Below are 19,589 nucleotides of genomic sequence, written 5' to 3' on the forward strand. Positions count from 1 at the left end.
CACCAAGACATACATTTTAGCAGTATGCAAAAGTTTAATAATTTCTTTATTTTACATATATTTTTCATGATTTTGCTTAATTTAAAACATCTAAAACACCAAAACCACCCAAAACCTCAAACCACCCAAACAACAATTGAAGTTCCACTTTTAACTTTGGCAAAACCAGTGTGTCAAAACAAACCTCAGAGGTTTACCATAGTTCTCTTGCTACATTTACTGTTGTGGTTGCTTTCATCCTTGGTTTTATGCAGTTTAAAATGGCTCAAATTTTAGACTAAATGAATATTGTTCAACTTACAAAAACAACTTTTTTTTCAGCATAAAGCATGACTGAGACATCTGGGAGTTTATTCAGCAATACAGCTTTGATAACGCATTAGAGATACAGCTGGTTTGAACAGTAAAAGCACAGCAACTGAGAAATTCATCTTTTGACACAAACACAAACCTCAAACAAATCTTCAACTGTGGATTTGGAAGAATCAGCATCAGCAACTTTTTCCCATGCAGCAAAATGTGCCCAAAAATGAGGAAGATGTGTGGGTAAAAAGAGCCACACATACATTAACGGAATGAACACAGTATAATGTGGAAATTCATAATGTGCAAAATCTAGTTTCCAGCAGCTTAAAACACTCAGTAAAATGCACTTGGAAAATTAAAATACACTAGAATCTGTTCAGTAGGGTTAAAAGCAAATGACACAGACTCATTGTTTTGGAATTAAATTAAGAATTAGATAAAACACAGAATAACAAAACTAATTAGAGTAAAACACAAAGTCTAAAATCACAACATGTATGTAATGTTTGTGTCTGTACCATGGTAAACTGGTAAACTTGTAGCTATTTGCTATTTGGTAATCTGCTGTCTAACATCACTGCACATGTGGATCTGAGGTAATGTACATCAAATTCAGCTATTCTGAATAGAATGGGGTTTTAGCTTTTTAGCATGTATGTTACAGCAAAAGGACTGGTAACTAAAGTACATGACCTTGAGTAATACTTCACGTCTGAGCTACGGAGAATTATGTGCTTACATTGATGAAAATTTGTGCAGAATGAGTGTTTTACACTGTTGTGTCCACAGATCACATGATGACTGAAACAGAGTGATCTCCGTACACAATCATCACATGTTCATGACTGAGCGGTTTTCAAATGTTTTGTATCCATGCTTGCTTGCTTTGTGTGTGTGTGTGTGTGTGTGTGTGTGTGTGTGTGTGTGTGTGTGTGTGTGTGTCTAATTCACAATTGCAGATGAGCACATCTTGTTGATTCCACATAGTTTGGAGCCTTTGTACAGGTAATAGTAACCCTATAAGAGAAGTACAGGAAACATTTCTGATTGGCAGAGGTAAGATTCATAGTCTACGAATAAAGATATCACAGTCTATATAAGTTAAATTCTTATATAGAGGCCATGTATTAATGATTTTAACATAAATAATGATTACTGCCATTTTCTTAATAATGCATGACCTGTGTGACTGAGAAACAAGCAGAAAATGTTGTATTTGTACATTGTTGAGGTGATTTTTTTCATACCTGCTCTCCATAGTCCTCTCCCCAGCTGTTTTTGATGGCCCAGAATGGAATGCCATTACCTGCACACAAAAGCAGAAAAATATACCCAACATCACTATGCAACTCTGTTGACTGATTCTACAGCCTTGCTGTTTAAACACCTGGGCCCATATTCACAAAACATCTTAAGGCTAAAAGTAGCTCATAACTTGCCGATTTAGGAGAAAATCTTAAAAATAATGGGCATGTCAATCCTAAATTTAGGACTCTTAAATTTTTGCTCTAAGAGTATTTCACAAAGCATTTTAACACTAAAACTTCACTATTAGTAGAGATTAACAGACACCATTACAGATACCATTAAAACCAATACAATTTCTATTTTAACCAGTAAAACCAAACAAATTTGTAATGGTTTCCATTAGTTTTTTTTTTAGCATGGCTAAAATGGCTGTTGCCAGCTATCTGCCTTGGAACATAAACATTTTAGGAACATGTTGCATTTATTGGCACACTTATGTTTTCCTACGCATCTTTTTTTGGTTTTGGAGGTTATCCATAATCCAAATTTTCCTTTGATTATATCCTTGTTTTCATTAACAGGTTGGGTAAGCTGTTCTTGAGTCCAGTTCAGTTTTCTTTTACGTTTGCATGTCTTACTATCAGCCATGATTATTCTAGTCGGTCAATTAAAATGTCGTTTATATGCATATCTGCTAATTGTTTCTGAGAAGCACAGATGTACGATGCTGACAATTAGCTGAACATATACTTGTTTAATTATTGACAACTAATGGACATTAGTGCCTACATTTTTATTTTTTAAACCTTTATTTGAATATGGCAACATAATATCGCCCTCTACAATATTTTATGAATAAATCTCTGACAGAGACCCCTCCCCTATCAGCCAATCACTTTGTGCAGAGTTAGTTAGCATGCTGACATCATCCATAGCAACAAGGTCAACCCTTCTCTCTATTCCTTAGTAAAAGTTTGTCTCAGCATCTTTGTGAATGGGTTTTAAGAGAAAACTCTTAGCTAAAAACTTTTACTGCTATTTAGGAGAACTCTTAGTGCTAAGATAAAATGTTTTGTGAATACGGGCCCAAAAGTTCACATTTGTATCAGTACAAGCCACTGAAATATAACTCACGTTGTCCGTATCCCACAAGCAGCACAGCATGATCGATCATCCAGGGGTTGCAGAAGATCTTTAGGGGATGAGACACTCCCTTTCTGTAAAACTAAAGACAACAAAAAAATTATGTTTAAAAAAAGCTACTTCAAAGACGGTATTTTTGTAGGACCAGACATATAGTGCCTTGATTCTTTCACGTTTTATTTTGCAGCCTTATGTGAAACTGCTTTAAATGATCAAACTTCACTCCATGAACCATGACAAAGCAAAAAACTGATTTGTGGCAAATTTGTTTAAATTAAAAAACTGAAATAAATACATTGCATAAGTATTCATACCCTTAACGTGGTACTTAGTTGAAGCACCTTTATAGCCTCAAGTGTTTTTGGAGATGATGTGACAAGCTTTGCACATCTGTATTCGGCAATTATCTACCATTCTTCGCCTCACCTCTTCATCTCTCAAGCTCTGTCAGCTTGGAAGGGGGCAGACGCACATTTTCAGATTTCTTCAGAAATGTTTGATTCGGTTTAAGCCCAGGCTCTGACTGGCCACTCAAGCACATTCACGGAGTTGTCTATAAGACACTCTTGCTGTATGCTTAGGGTCATTGTCCTGTTGGAAGATGAACCTTTTGACCAGTCTGAGGTTCTCAATGTTCTGGACCTGGTTTTCATGATGGCTATATCTATATTTAAATGCATTGAGCCTTCCTTCTACTCTGACGGCTGAAAAACAGCCCCACAGCATGAGGCTGCTACCACCACACTTTATGTTTAGGATGGTACTTTGGACATAATGAGCAGTCCCTGGTTTCCTCCATACATTTTGCTTGGAATTGAGGTTCCTCAGACCAGAGAATCTTGTTTCTCAAAAAGTTCTTTAGGTGCTTTGTTGCTAATTCCAAGCGTGTTTTCATGTGTCTTCACTAAGGAGAGGATTGAGCCTTGCCACACTGCCATAAAGCCCAGATTGGTGGAGTGCTGCTGTGATGTTTGTCCTTCTGTGAGTGCATATATGATAATGGAGCTCAACTAGAGTGACCCTCAGCTTTTTGGTCACTGGTCTAACCAAGACCCTTCTCCATCAATTGCTCAGTTTGGCCAGGATGCCAGCTCTAGGAAGAGTCCTAGCTGTTCCAAACTTCTTCCATTATGAATAATGAAGACTTCATGCGTCTGTGAACCCTCAGTGCAGCAGATTTTTTTTTCTGAATTCTTCCCCAGATGTGTGGCATGATGAAATTCTGTCTCTAAGCTCTACAAGCAGCTGTTACAAACATGTTTTTTGCTTTGTCATTATGGTGTATGGAGTGTAACTTGATGTGGAAAAAAAAGTTATTTAAAACAGTTTAACATGAGGCTGCAACATTAAAAAAAAAACATGAAAAATGAAGGGGTTTGAATACTTTCGCAAGGCACTGTATACTTTTACCTAATACTGTTTTCTGATCAATTACATACATTATTATAAACTTTTACCCAAAACATTATAGGGCAATATATTTATGCATGCAAATGGTATATTTTTTTTAGTGAAGCTTGGTGTATTTGTGTTACCTGCATGGCGAAAGCATTGAGGGCAGCAGACACCGGACCATTCTCAGACAGCCAAGCAGCAATCGCTACAAGGCAGTAACAGATTTAGATTAAAAGAGACTGTAAACATATACCACCATTTAAAAGTTTGGGGTTTGTAATAATTTTATTTATTTATTTACTTATTTTGAGGGGAGGAATGCAAAGATGCATCAAACTGATTAAAAGTGAAAGTAAAAAGTGACAGATTTACTGTAACAAATTTCAAATAGACGCTGTTATTTTGAACGTTGCATTCAAAGAAAACATTAAATATTAAGCAGTAAAAATGTTTTCAATATTCAATAAAAAATTCTTGAACAGCAAATTAGCATATTACAATGATTTCTGAATAATTATGTGACACTGAAGACTGAAGTAATAGTAATTATGCTGAAAATTCAGCACTGCGTCACAGGAATAAATTAAATTTTAAAATATATTCAAAGAAAGAAAATGTTATTTTACATTGTAATAATATCTTGCATTATTACTGTTTTTACTGTAATTTTTGATCAAGGACTGTAAAAGCAGCCTCTGCGATTAACATTTAAAAAATCTTACCAACCCCAAATGAACGCAGTTGTATTTCCATTTAAAACGCAATGGGTGTTCTGTAATTGTCAATGGTATATTAACACTTAAGTAGGATTAGCTTGTAGCTCATATTTCAATCCAAATGTTCTGATAAAAATATTTGATATTTTTAATTTCCTGCTTTAATTTCCTCTAGAGCAGGTATTTCCATCAGTGTTATTTTAATATGTTTTAATTTAATTGCGTTTACTGACACATCTCTAGTTCCTCATCTCTGTCACTCACCGTTTTCATCATTGGGCAGCTCAACAGAGCTGTTAATGTAGGCGGCCACCTTCCCAGTAGAGAAATCACATCTCTGCTTTTGTCCTATGTAGTTGTAGTCCGTTTCTGTCTCAAGACCTCCTTTGCAGGTGAAAAAAAAAAACACATTTATATGCGAAATGTTTACTTTTACAGAATCCATATAGGTAGTCTGTTTAAAATTGCCTTCTGGGGAATATTATTTCTTACCAAGCTTCTCAATGGCTTCGTAAGCATTAGACGGCAGTCCACCTCCACATGCTTGGTCCAGTTTATCACAGTCCACCAATTCTGTGATTTAAAGAGAGATGCAATCAAACAAATGCAGCTTTTTATTGAATTTACATTTAGAATGAGTTAGAGCAATAATATCTCATGTTATCAGTGTTAAAACAGTTGTGCTTCAGGATTCTTTGGTGAACAGAAGATTAAAAAAACATAATTTATTGGAAATAGAAATGTCTTTACTGTAATATTTGAGCAATTTAATGATCTTTGCTTACTAAAAGTTTCTTTTTAAAAAAAATCTTACTGAACCCAAACTTATGATTGGTAGTCTAGTTTATATTTACCCTGCTCAGAGAGAGAAAGAAGCTGTCCGGTTTTCTTGAACCACTGTCCCTCAATGTTTCCAGTCACGGAAAATGCCCAACAGGAGCCACACATGCCCTTCAACAGACAGACAGTTAAACTGTTTGACTAATTAAATAATTATAATAAACCTGTTCATTTAAAGTTTAATTCTGTAGACATACTCTAAGCATTATTATGTTACTGATTCACTCTCTATTAAGCTAATCTGTGCCACACCTGATTCTTCACAGGACTGACCGCCCCATGCTCCCTCCAGTCCCAGCTGTCAGGAGCAGCCTTACTAGCTGGAGTCGCTGGTTTCATCTCCTTCTTCAAGCTCCACTGACTCAGCATTGGGTTCAGGTACATCATTCTGAACTCATCCTCTAAATACACAGAGGATTAATACATATTAGACTGGTTTCAAGTGATACAAACTTGGTTACAGCGTCTTTGAATTCTGCAACTATTATTACTGTAACTAAAACTCTAATCAAAAGCATTAATAATGCTCTTTTTGGTTTGGGTTGTTACTTTTGACCACTGAGTCATCACTAATTATATTTTTGCGCTTTTTACTCACTGAGTGATCAACGATAATTAACAAATTCACATAAACATACCTGTAAGGTCACTGAACTTGGTAACTCCGTACTCAGCTGACCCTTGTTCGAGGGATTGTAGTGTTTGTGCCGTTTTCATATTCTCCTGGAAAATGTGCAAACGCTTCTCTGCCTCTGTGGAGTTTAAAAGATCAGTGCTTAAAGGGAGTTTTAATGTGCATACAGCGGTGCCCAAAATTATTAGAACACTAGTATTTTCACCAGCTAAAAAAGTCAGTTATTTCCATCTTTTGCTGTAGTGTGTCAGTAGGAAATATTAGTTTGCATTTCCAAACAATCATTTTACAATTAATTGTTATAATCCAGTGAGTTTGTGTTATGTATGCTTTTACAATTTCACAAGATTACAAACTGATTGCTTGTGTTTTAGTATTACTGTTTCTAGGTACCTGAGAAATTACACTGTGAAATTTAGAATAATGTAAAGAAATATAGTAAAGTGTGTTATGTGTTTTACCTTCTTGGGAGTTGTATGTTCGATTGTATGTGATCATGAAGTTTTTAAACTGAGTCAAAAGCTCCACAGTCTCCTAAAAATAGCCAAAAAATAAAATAAAATCATAAATGCATGACAAAAACCTCACAAATATTTAACACTCTAAAGCCTGAGTTGAAATAATGGTTTATACTAATAATGAGATGACAATGACAAATAGCATGTAGTAGATTTTGTACAACAGGTTTTTAAGTAAAGTTAAGATACAGTTACAGCTTTATAGGGTTAATCGCATATATGTGACCCTGGACCACAAAACCAGTCATATATTCAATATTTCTGAAAGTTGAATAAATAAACTTTCCATTGATGTATGGTTTGTTAGGATAGGACATATTTGGCTGAGATACAACTATTTGCAAAAAAAACCTCAATATTTAGAAAATTGCCTTTAAAGTTGTCCAAATGAAGTTCTTAGCAATGCATATTACTAATCAAAAATTAAGTTTTGATATTTTTATGGTAGAAAATTAAAATATTTTTATGAAACATGATCTTTACTTACTATCCTAATGATTTTTGGCATAAAAGTAAAATTGATCATTTTGACCCATACAATGTATTTTTGTCTGTTGCTATAAATATAGGCTACCTGTGCTACTTAAGACTTGGTTTTGTGGTTCAGGCGTCACATATTTTCGGTGTAAACTGCACACTTATCCATACCTTCATTGGTTTGCTGTGGGTTAGGGGCACAGCCGCAACCTTTTTGAGCTCCTTGGAAACTAAAGAGTGAACAATATTAGGGTAACTACACATGCAAGGATGAGTATGCATGTCTCTGTGTTTTACAGCAAAGCAGTACATCATGTGATAAAGATGCTTTGAACTACATGAGGCTGACAGATCTGCCATCTGTCCCAGGCTACTGACCCGCAGGCTGGCATTTTTGTTTAAGTAGGGTGGATTTATTTTCCCAGGGAATGTCCCAAACCTCAAACAAACAAACCTCCGTCTGTGGAGAGACAGAGAATGGGGTGATTAGGAGAGAGAATGTGCACTGTAAATTTACAAAAACAGCATTTCTTTGCAGCAGATGGGCAACTTCTGCCAAGCTTCTGTTTTGCTGATTGTTTTTTATTTAAATGAATAAAAACGTACTGAAACATGAAATCAAAACTACGAACATGCTAATAATGGACAAAATGAAATTCCGCTGTTTATTAATTGTTACAGAATCATCAAAATTTGCCATTACAAGACACTGAGTAGTGAGTTTTATATGCTTATATGCAGTGTTGGGTGTAACGCGTTACTGTAATAATATTACTTTTTTTAGTAACTAGTAGTGTAAGGCATTACTCGTCTGAAAATGGTAATATTATTACAGTTTTCCCGAGCTAGTTACTTGCGTTACATTTGCCAGTAGCACCTTCATCACACACAAGTCACACAACAGAGAACAGAAGGGAAGGGGAGGGGGCGTGAATGAAACAGTGATTGGTCTGGGTTTGGCACGAGGTATCATTAAATTACCATCACCGATTGGTCGACACCCGTCAGCCAGCAGCAGAGCGGCACTCGCAAATAGAGACCTGCAATCCCGCGGGAGTACCGCGGGGCCCAACGCAACAGAGTGCGGCGCGGGGCAAAACTTGATGGACAAGTGCGTGTGCTGGTGCGGGCGGGTAGAGACTCGTGTGTGTGCGGGATGCGGGAAAATAAAATGATTCGCGGGACTCCCGCAAAATAGAAATATCTAAACATAAAATATCCAAAAAAACAAAAAAATGTTCTTCATCTATTGCACAAAAGCAGCAAGAACAACATAAATATGATTAGTAAGCGCAAGAATAGGCAAGTTTCGATTTAAAACTTGTTTGCAGCATGAGCAATGTAGCCATCTGCTGATTTTTGGAATGCATCGCCAGTCAGTGGTGTTTAAGATAGAATTCACTCACTGCTCAAAAGTTTTGAACAGTGCTGAATATTGCGTGCTTACGAATCACAACACACAAAGTGTAGACATTTATGAAAGATTAATTGTGCATAATATCCATTGTGCTATAAGAGCTAAATATGAGATCGCGTATGCACTGAGATGTCAGCTTTAAAGGAGCTTTGTTTGTTTGCATTCTGCCGTGGATGCACGGAGTAGCTCATGTTTGTTTTTTGTTAAGAATAACAGTGTTTTGTGTAAGAAAAACATGTAACTAGTAATATAACTAGTTACTTTTTCCAGGGAGTAATAAATTAAAGTAAGGCATTACTATTTTTGAGAGTAATATGTAATATGTAATATATTACTTTTTTGAGTAACTAGCCCCAACACTGCTTATATGGTTTTATATGGATTAGTGTTTGCTCACCTTCTGTTTGTGAGGCTCTGGGAAAAAGACACAGGTGTCCACAGTGCTCAGCTTGAGGGATTTCTTACACTGAGTGTTTCCAATCTCAGTCATAATACTGTACCGAACACCTTTTACCAGCTGTGGAAGACAGAACAGAAATTAAAGACACAAATCACTCTTTTTGAATGTAGGCATAATTACAGCTGTGTAATATAAAACTTCTATAAGGAATCTTAATATATTTTTAATAACAGACTGATATATTTAATAGATGAAGATCACTTTCAGTTAATTTAAACTACCAGTCAGAAGTTTTTGAACAGTAAGATTTTTAGTGTTTTTTTGAAGAATGCTCTTCTGCTCACCAAGCCTGCATTTATTTGATCCAAAATATTTTAAATAGAAAAAATATTTCAAAATTGTACTGTTTTTGCTGTACTTTAGATTTCTGAAAAAACATTGTCTTACTGTTCAAATACTTTTGACTGGCAGTGTATATAAGTAAATACACACATTTGTTAAACATTTATATCCGCACGAATTTGCGGTATTTATACAACAGTAGGTTTTTTAACGCTCCTTTTATTTTGTTATTGTATTTGATTTTAATCGTTGTATCCCCCACTTGTTCTTGTTTAATTCCCTAATGTTCACTGTCTTTGTAATGTTGGCTTAAAAATAAAAAAAAAATAGACTGTCCCTAAAACATCCATAAATGCTCCAAAGTGCGCAGCTTTCTTTTAAACTACTGTAATACACAACTGCGCAAAATGCGCGCAGTGTGGTGGTGCTTAAATCAGCTCGGCACTATTATGTATTTGAGGCCTCTGCGCACGCTCTGCCCTTGTTTACGTCTAATCACATGAATGCGGTAAAAATAACTCCTTATAATAAACTTATTGTCCAATATCAGAATCGAGTAAATTAATAAGCCATCATAAATAAGACATAAACAATAATATACATCAACAATAATATAAACAATAATTTTATATATACAGTTTTGTACCCCTTAATAACATTTTAACGGATTGTTTATAATTCTTATTTAACGTTACCTGTTTGCTGGCCGAAAGAATTTTGCTAACACGGCGGACATGCATCGCGTTGGAGCCCATATTATATCGTTCTTCTGCAAATTTGACTGCTTTCATAACGCCCGGGTCTGACTCCGACAGACGGACCGGAGATCCCGGAGCTCCGATAACCGGACGATCCGGGCCATCTTCTAAACCCAGAACCAACCCGACCAGGACGCAGCAGGCAATGACGGTGTAACCGCGGTTTAAGTACATGTTGTCGAGCTTTCGGAACAGAGATCAGCGACGTAAGATCAAGACAAGTCTTTGTTTTTAGATCGTAAGCTCGCAGTGTTTTGTTGATCCACACGGTACAGTGTCAGTCTGCGAGACGCCCCGCACAAAGATGGACGACTGAAAGCCTCAGTGATGCCCCGCACAAAGATGGACGATTGATGCAATTCTGTGTGGGGATGAGACATATATATTTTTTTAATAATAATAATGTGGGGATGAGACATATTTTGTTTTTAATAATAATACTAATAATTCATAAAATAAAACATATTTTATTTATTTTAATTTATGTTTTATTTTAATTTATTGATATGTTCTATTAGTTATCTATAGAGTTTACACCTCTTTAAAAAAAAACATAAATCAGTGTATTTATCACCGCTAGATGGTGTAAAATCTTTTAGAAAATGTAAAACAAAGTCTTTCCTGCCCTCTGCTGGTCGATGGCTGCTTATTAAGCTCTCTTTCACTGTTTTGTCTGTTTCGGTTGACACGTGAATTTCAGAAACGGAAGCATTTAGAAATGGAGTTTGAATGTACAGTATTCGCATAGATGAATAATCCAACTTAATTGGCTGTTAGTTGTTTAGGTGTGAAGAATTACACAAATCTAACTGCAGTAGGCCGTATATCTGAGCTGTGTTGGTTAACGATACAATCACGACGAGTATCATAAATGGATTGTCAGCCTCGAGGAAGAGGTAGAAGAGAAAGAGGAGGGCGAGGAAACCGAAAAGAAGAGGTGGGAGAAACAATGACTACGTTTACATGGACACCAGTAATCTAATTAATGACCTTATTCTGAATAAGACAATAATATGATTAAGCTGTTTACATGAGTTGCTTTTAGAATATTCCTTTCATGTTCCCGTTTTACATGTTATAGTGCATAGATCGATTAATGACACACATCATTTCGTCCACACGCGACGCTATCAGTTCATCTTCGTTATAGACTTTTGGATGTTTGGGTTTTAATTTTACAAAAGCTTGAAGTGGCTCTGGACATATGCAACATTTTTTAGAATGTGTGAGTTAAAATTTGCCGTGGTCGCATTTGTGCGAGTGCGTGCTGTGCTGCTCCAAAGCGTTTCAGAGCCAGTCAGTTTTTAAGAAAAAAAAAAAAAACACACACGCAAGCACCGTCACCGAAAGTCAGTTTAGTTTTACTTTTTTTGTTTGTTTTCATTTTGAAAACCCTGTTATCTTTGCCGTTTACCTCACATTACGCTTCGGAGGCTTTCTTTTATTATTATTATTTTTTAATTATTTTGATTGCTCAGTGTTTGCGCGCCTTGTAATAAATTGTTTAGTCGGCATATAACAGCATGTGATGGAGTCCATGCCTCCTCTTATTAGTTTTTGTTAATAAATGCTATATAAGCTAGTTTTAATTTATTTTTATTATGCTGTTTAATTAAAAATAACAAATCCATCTTTTAAGAATTTGTTTTAATCTTAAAATTGATAGGTGTAGCCTTATATATGCAAGCAAAACCAAGATCATGAATTCGAAAGTAAAAGTAAAAAGCATCCTAAGACATTCCAATAGCGGAAATCCCGTTCACAAAATTAAAATAAATACGTTTCCATAAAACTAAAAAATATGATAACAAACTAGGCTATTTATCAGCAATGAGCATTGATTAAGCCCATGTTGTAGCAAAAAATAAATAAATAAAAATGAAACCAAAGCGCGACCAACTGAGAGCGTTATGCCGCGTTCCAGACAACCCGTTACCCGTGTTTTTCCAAACTTCTACCCGTAAAAGTGCACTGGAACGGCACTCAAACCCGTGAATTCCCACCCGTGAACTCGTACTAGATCGACGACGTACTCCCAGTTCCGAGTTCTGACGTGACATAGCCCGAGAAACAACAATAAAGCCTCTAGGGGTGCGGTTTTTAGTGCCACACGGTGATAGAGTTTAGGACAATATAACGTTGCAATCATACGGAGCCCCTTACGTCACCTGTAGAAGAAAAATAATTAATCCGTGGGGACGGTTTTGCAATTCGTTCCCTCAGTTTATAAACCGTACCCACGAATTCTTAAACTGTTCCCTCGGTTTAATAAATCGTGCCCACGGATTAACAAACCGTACCCACGAATTTCCAATCCGTGCGCTCAGATTTTGTAAACCGTACCCTCGGATTTTGAATCCGTACCGACAAATTCATAATCCGTGCGCACGCTTTAGCAATCCGTTCCCACGGGTTTTAAACTGTACTCACGGATTTGTGGCCCCGATCAGTAGAAACAGTATAAGCTGTTTACGTCATAATACTTAAAATAGTAATTATTATTTTAATTTATGGGCTAAATAAATGAGTGCACAAATGTGTTTGTTCATTCTTAACATGCAGACTCATTTTGGTGATTTTATGATAATCTTTTTACTCAGAGTTAGATGCATGCTTCACTGTTAATGTAATTATTAAATATGAAATATATTAGGCTACATTACTTTTTACCTTCTCCTCTCCAAAACTCGTTTTTTTTTTTAATTCAGGTAATTTTATATTTTGAAAAATATTATATAAAACAAAGCCGTTTGAACAGCGCTCTTCACTTATTATTTTATTTTGGTACCATGACCGCACTTACAAAACAGGCTTCTTTTTATCGTTTATTTTACATTATAACCAATAGGTTAAAACACATGATGTTTTGGCAGCTAATCTATTGGTGATTAATATAAAATAAAGCTAAAAACTCTGTTTTGTCAGTGTTGCATGGTCTCATATAGCCTACTGAGAAATAAAGTTTAATAAATGCAAAACAATGCATCCAGCATATAAACAGGTGTCCTGGTTGAATTTGGGGGCGGGGCCACAAATCCGTGAGAGCAGTTTACAAACTGTGGGAACGGATTGCGAAAGCGTGCGCACGGATTATGAATTTGTGGGTACGGATTCAAAATCCGAGGGTACGGTTTACAAAATCTGAGCGCACGGTTTGTTAATCCGTGGGCACGAATTGTTAAACTGAGGGAACAGTTTAAGAATTCGTGAGAACGGTTTATAAACTGAGGGAACGAATTGCAAAACCGTCCCCACGGATTAATTATTTTTCTTCTACAGGTGACGTAAGGGGCTCCGTACTACCAAATTATTAATACTATAAAAATAATAAATGCTTGGCGTGACTTGCCTGGAACGCTACAAAGTCCTGAGTCGTGGTTTGAACACGTGATTTACGAGCTCAAAAACCTGCCTGGAACGCAGCATTAGTGTGTATCCTGTCACAAAATGTGGCGAAAAGTCCTACACAAGGGGAATAGTCTGATTAAGGTGTGTACATGTCTTCCATAATGCGACTAAAATAGGAATACTCCACCTGTCTTAATTCGATTTGTGTTTACTCAGATTATGACTTTAGTCGGATTAAATTAATCAAAAATATAAGTTTACATGGTTGCTTCTTAATCAGAGTATTGACTTAATCGCGTTAAAATCGGAACATCGTTGTCCATGTAAACGTACTCAATGATACAATGAACAATTTACTACTTTTACACAAACATTTACTATGGTAATCACAATTTTTACCATCGTTATATAGGTTCTTATTTAACAGGTGTAAGTTTTTGTCTTTTTTTTCGTCTTATATTTTGATCTGTGCATTGTTATTAAAAATTTTATATTTCTATTTTGTGTCTTTCAGAGCAGAGATGTGCGTCTGTCTAAATCTCTGACTTATGCTTTACGCCACGGAGCCAGTAAGATGGGTCTGCAGATGAGCTCAGGTGAGAGATGATATCCATAAAGTATAGAGGGTTTGCACTTCACATCACGGTTTGGTCAGTTACCCGGATGCACAGCCATATTAGCCATACTCGGTTGTAAACAACAGCATTGATTGCATGATTAATGTACTACTAAATAGGTTTTTCTGCTGATTTTAACTGTCTAAACCATGGAAAGAACTTGTGGAAGTTTTTAAATTATAGAGAAGGACTTAGTAAGCAGGAAAGGGCGCAATATTTTGACAAACTACAGTTAATAGGTGGTAAAGACACATACAATAGTAATTAAGATACTAATCTAATATTTCACCTACCTGACTGGAAATAAGAACAAACACAGATGTTGTCAAGATTCTTGCCCTGGAAATCCTGGTTCAGTTTGGCCAACCACAAACAGCTATATTCTTCCTTTGATTTGTTACACCTTTTGTCAGTCTATAGTACTCCAAATGTTTTTACTGACCAATTAGTACAGACCAAAACATGACATTGACCATTTTCAGAAGCAATAAACAGTAAAATAGGCAAGTTCCGTTCAGTTCAGTGGCATTGTTTATATTCAGTGCTGCCAATATGGCCGATTGATGACACATTGTGAAAACACTCTATATGAATGATGATGATTATTGTACACCCACATGCTTACAAAATTCTTATGTAGGTATTTTGTGTAAGTTCTTGTGAGCAGAGGATTATTATTGTTGTTGTTGGACAAGAAAACAAATAGTTCATGAATATGTTATAATTCCTTTGGATTCAGTTTTTATCATCCCTGTTGTCTGTCTGCAATTATGTCACCTTGTCCGCAGATGGCTTTATATTTGTGGAGGAAATTCTCAGTCATCAGCAGTTCCGCTCGTTTTCACTGGAGGATGTGGAGCGAGTGGTGGCCACTAATGACAAACAGCGATTTAAGCTTTGCACCCACCCTGAGGATGGTCGTTTTCAAATACGCGCCAACCAGGGTCACTCAGTGCAGGTCAGTTTGGTTCAGAGGTCATGCAAAGTCTGCAATGTGTTTTAGAAAAATAGGTTTAAAAATTGGACATGGTCACTGGAGCATTTGCTTGACACAAGTTTGCATATACTTTGAAAAATGTTGTTACATAATGTGTCTCATTCAGGTAACAGATCTGGAGTTGAGAGCAGTAGCACTTGATGATCCAGACTATCCAAAAGAAGCTGTTCATGGCTCATATATGAAAAACTGGCCCTCTATACACAGTCAGGGCATTAGCAGAATGAACAGAACTCACATACACCTGGCACCTGGGCTTTCTGGAGAGGGCGGAGTCATCAGTGGTGAGTGACATGCAGATTAGATTCATTATATGTGACCCTGGATCACAAAAACAGTCATAAGGGTCATTTTTTTGAAATTGACATTTATACAACTGAACGTTCAATAAATAAGCTTTCCATTGATGTATGGTTTGTTAGGGTAGGAGATACAATGATTTGAAAATCTGGAATTTGAGGGTGCAAAAAAATCAAAATACTGAGAAAATCGCTTTTAAAGTTGTCTAAATGAAGTTCTTCAGCAATGCATATTACTAATCAAAAATTACATTTTTTATTTATTTACGGTAGGAAATTTACAAAATATATTCATGGAACATGATCTTTACTTAATATCCTAATGATTTCAATTAAAAGTCAAAACTTTTTGACCCATACAATGTATTTTTTGCTATTGCTACAAATATACCTACTCAATAATATGTGGTCCAGGATCACATATTTAAATATTTAATGGTAAACTTAGGACAGCAGTGTACAAACTTGTGTACAAAATAAGTGAATGTTATTTTTAAATGTAATTTAAATACCTCATTTGGTTTTTTACAGTTATAACTGGTCTCTTTTCTGTTTTTAGGAATGAGACAGAGTTGCGATCTGGCTGTGTATATTGATGTTGCGAAAGCTATGTCAGGTATTAAGAAAACATTTTTAAAAACAATTTCAAGTTGAATAGGTGTAACATTGTTAAAGCTTAAATTCTAATGATCTCTCTCCCCTCTGGTTGGTGTTCAGATGGGATTCAGTTCTTCTGGTCAGAAAATGGCGTACTTTTGACCCCTGGAGATGCTGCTGGGATGTTAGCACCATGCTATTTCTCCAGAGCACAAAGACTGAAACCCTCTCGTGAGTCACTTTCACAGTCAGCTCATCAAGATTTACTGATAAAATAATATTTGTTCCTTTTCCATGTACTGTAGTTATGTAAAAATGTAAAAGACTTCCAATCATTTTACAATATTATATTATATTTACTCCTTTGTATGCATTTGATATTGTAAAATGCAGATTGATGATAATTAGATTCTAAGAAATCATCAAGTAATAATGTTTTTATTTAATTTTTTTCAGTTTGTGAAATTGAACTACGTTGGAGAGGATCTCCTTCTGACTTAACAAAAACTGATGATTGAACTTTTGAAAGCATTAAAGTGGAATATCTGTGGTGGGAAAAAAAATCTTCTAAATATCTTTCATTAGCACAATTAGGCTACATCATTTATTAACAGGGTTGATTATACTCTAACATCAAAAGATAAAAATGTAAGTAACTGAGGTAAACTGAACACCCACAGGTGACTTTGGAAAGGATTAATGGGAAGACAATGACTGACGGTCTTTTTTTGTACCTTTAACCTCATATAAAACTACTGTGCAGTTGGACAGTTGTCCTTTGCTTTGTTAGTCATGATATTAACCACGAAATTACCGAGGGAATATTGGCAGTGCAGCATTAAAATTAAAGGATTAGTTCACTCCTGAATTAAACATTTCCTGATAATTTATTCACCCCTATGTTTTCCAAGATGTTCATGTCTTTCTTTCTTCAGCTGGAGAGAAATGAAGGTTTTTGGGAAAAAAAAAAACATTTTTTTTTCAATGGGGATGAAGGGGTTGCAGTTGAAGCTATGCAGCTTTAAAGGGCTCTACATGATCCCAGGCAAAGAATAAGGATCTTGTCTAGCAAAACGATTGGTCATTTTCTTTTGGTCACTTTTTTAAAGTGATATTTTTTGATGCCTTTAATGGACTAGACAGTAGAGAGATGACAAGAAATCAATGGACAGAGAGAGGGGAGCTGGATTGGCAAAGGACCTCGAGGCAGGAATCGAACTCGGGTCGCCGTGAGCACAGTTGCACTATATGTCGGCGCACTAACCACAAGGCTATCGCCGCTGACCAATTGGTCATTTTCGAAAAAAAGAAACACTTTTTAACCACAAATGCTCTGTGGTTTCACGCATTGCGTAAAAGTCCTTCGTCTGTGTACTTTGCCCCAAAAAGTAGGGTAGGCCAAAAAAACTCCATCTCATTTTCTATTCCAACTTCACAATTAGCCAACATTGCTGTTTTACCTTTTTCTGTAAATGCCGTTTGACTCCCTTGAGTCTTTGTACGTTGGTGTAGAGCCCTTTGAAGCGGCATTGAAACTGCAATTTGGACCTTCAACCTGCTGATCCCCATTGAAGTTCACTATATTGAAAAAAGTTTTCTTCAAAATCCTTCATTTTGTTTTAGACTGAAGAAAGAATGACATGAACATCTTAAATGACATGGGGGTGAGTAAATTATCTGGAAATATTAATTATGGAATGAACTAATCTTTTATTACATTAAAATGCACTTTTTACAACGCAATTATTTTTTCACTTAGACAGTCTGTTATCTCCAAACAAGGACAAATTTTCCTGCACTACATATTTTTAATAAATTATGAAGTCAGCATCTAAAAGTTTCTGTGGTGTTTTGTATACAAATTGTCAGGTGACCTCCTAAGCCTGTTTTATTTGTGGGCCAGTTTCTGCCCTCTGCATATTTGTCAAAAAATAGAATATCTAAATACACTGAGCTCAAGATAGAAATGTGTCATGTTTCTGCAGGGGGATTTCTGCAAGCATATTTATGTACAGTGTGCTAGATACAAATAACACACATAGGTGTTTTTATTTGATGTTTTCAGCGGGCTTCTGTGCAATTAATCCTGTTTCGGTCAAAGGTATTAAATATCAGGTGGCTCCACGAGAATGCATGTCTCCAGCTTTAATTCATGGTCTTTCAGAATTCTGTTTTGACTGTCCATGAGCTGATCAAAGACCTATTCTTGGTATTGTCAAGCTGCTCTGCTTTTGGATTTCTGTCAGTAGTGTGGTGTGAACCCTAAATCCCTGGATCACAAAAGCGCTCAGCATTCTTTCCTTATAAGATGATAGTCTAGTTTGTAACCACATGAAATAAAAATACTTTGATGCACTGAACAAAAGGTAATAAAATGTAGAAAGAAGATAGCTTATGTCAAGTTCAAGTGGTCAAAGGTTAAATCAAATATGTTTTTAATGCATTTTTTAACTTATTTAAATCAGTCAGCTTTTTTAAACTTAAAGCAAATAATTATTTTCTCAAATTATTGCAGCTCTTCAGGATGAATTACTTATGCTGTAGTCCTCATTCATAGACTCTTTAGGTATAAAGAAGAGATTCCAAGAGCTGGATGTTGCAATCTAATACTAAAGTTCAGTTGGTGTGTGCTTTGTAAAGCTGCCATTTTGTGTCCTCTATCGTCTCTAGGCAGCCTCTCAAAGCAAAGTTTCCCCTGATAGAAGGTCTAAAATTAGTGAGCCCCTATGACTGTCTTGGCCTAGTGTGTCAGATTCCATTCACAGACTCCGTCTATCCTATCGCAGCACCTGTTCCTAGCTGTAACACCCTATTAAGCTTGGCAGAGACATGCACCTATGTCCAAGTATGATTAAAAAAGCTTCAGGTCAGGTTCATCCAGTCCTTTTTTTGAGCATGCTTGTGTCTCTTTTTTTTAAAAATGGTGTCAATTAATGTTTGAAATAGCCGGGCTCTGTGATCTCAGACAGGGCTAACGATACAGGAGTCGTAGCATTTTTTTGGACTTAGCTTGAGGGGCTGGACATATCTGTGCACTGAGTGGCCTGTTTCGATGAAGGGTCAGTTTGGCACTCACAAGAAACCTGGACCCCCCAGTTGGAGCCTCATTTACAGCTCATGGTACAGTGTATAACTGTCCCCTGTGAATGTTCTCTGGAGGGGATGTTTCATTCAAACTGGCCACATGGAAAACAGCAGAAAAAGGCAAGTATCTTCCTAGATGACTTTAATGTGAACTTCTGCTTATATGTTGTAACATGTTTCACACCGGCAAAGTTACTGTATATATTTTTGCATCAGTAAGTTTGCATTGAGTTACGTCAGTCAGTAGTCAAAAGACGAGGATAAGTAATCCTCTAATCTTATAAGTAGTCCTGTTTAGTATTATTTTTAGTATAGTTTTGTACTTTACTGTACTTTATATGAAAGACACATTTGTTTAAAGTACCTGTAATTTCTGATAGACTGTTGCTTTTAGAATTTTACAAATCTACAAGAAAACATTTTCTATAGAAATCTAAAACAGTAACCAATTTT

At 36.1% G+C, this 19,589-nt stretch overlaps 2 protein-coding genes across 2 annotated transcripts; one reads left to right on the top strand and one right to left on the bottom strand.

Annotated features, from left to right (window-relative positions):
- Positions 1–27: 27 nt before the first annotated feature.
- LOC141288306 (cathepsin F-like) lies at positions 28–10,501 on the bottom strand. The gene is made up of 14 exons (XM_073820427.1): positions 10,132–10,501; positions 9,092–9,211; positions 7,656–7,737; positions 7,449–7,507; positions 6,744–6,816; positions 6,287–6,400; positions 5,901–6,049; positions 5,663–5,759; positions 5,301–5,381; positions 5,073–5,192; positions 4,233–4,297; positions 2,689–2,779; positions 1,554–1,612; positions 28–1,323 (listed from the first exon to the last, which is right to left on the bottom strand). Exons 1-14 carry the CDS (start codon positions 10,366–10,368, stop codon positions 1,249–1,251), a joined length of 1,422 nt encoding a protein of 473 aa, XP_073676528.1. The 5' UTR covers positions 10,369–10,501; the 3' UTR covers positions 28–1,248.
- Positions 10,502–10,603: 102 nt separating this feature from the next.
- LOC141288307 (tRNA 2'-phosphotransferase 1-like) lies at positions 10,604–17,889 on the top strand. Its single transcript, XM_073820428.1, has 7 exons — positions 10,604–11,131; positions 14,057–14,138; positions 14,948–15,117; positions 15,263–15,440; positions 16,015–16,071; positions 16,173–16,283; positions 16,509–17,889. Exons 1-7 carry the CDS (start codon positions 11,066–11,068, stop codon positions 16,568–16,570), a joined length of 726 nt encoding a protein of 241 aa, XP_073676529.1. The 5' UTR covers positions 10,604–11,065; the 3' UTR covers positions 16,571–17,889.
- Positions 17,890–19,589: the final 1,700 nt, after the last annotated feature.

The sequence above is a fragment of the Garra rufa genome, chromosome 16 (assembly GCF_049309525.1).
Source record: "Garra rufa chromosome 16, GarRuf1.0, whole genome shotgun sequence".
Taxonomy (NCBI): domain Eukaryota; kingdom Metazoa; phylum Chordata; class Actinopteri; order Cypriniformes; family Cyprinidae; genus Garra; species Garra rufa.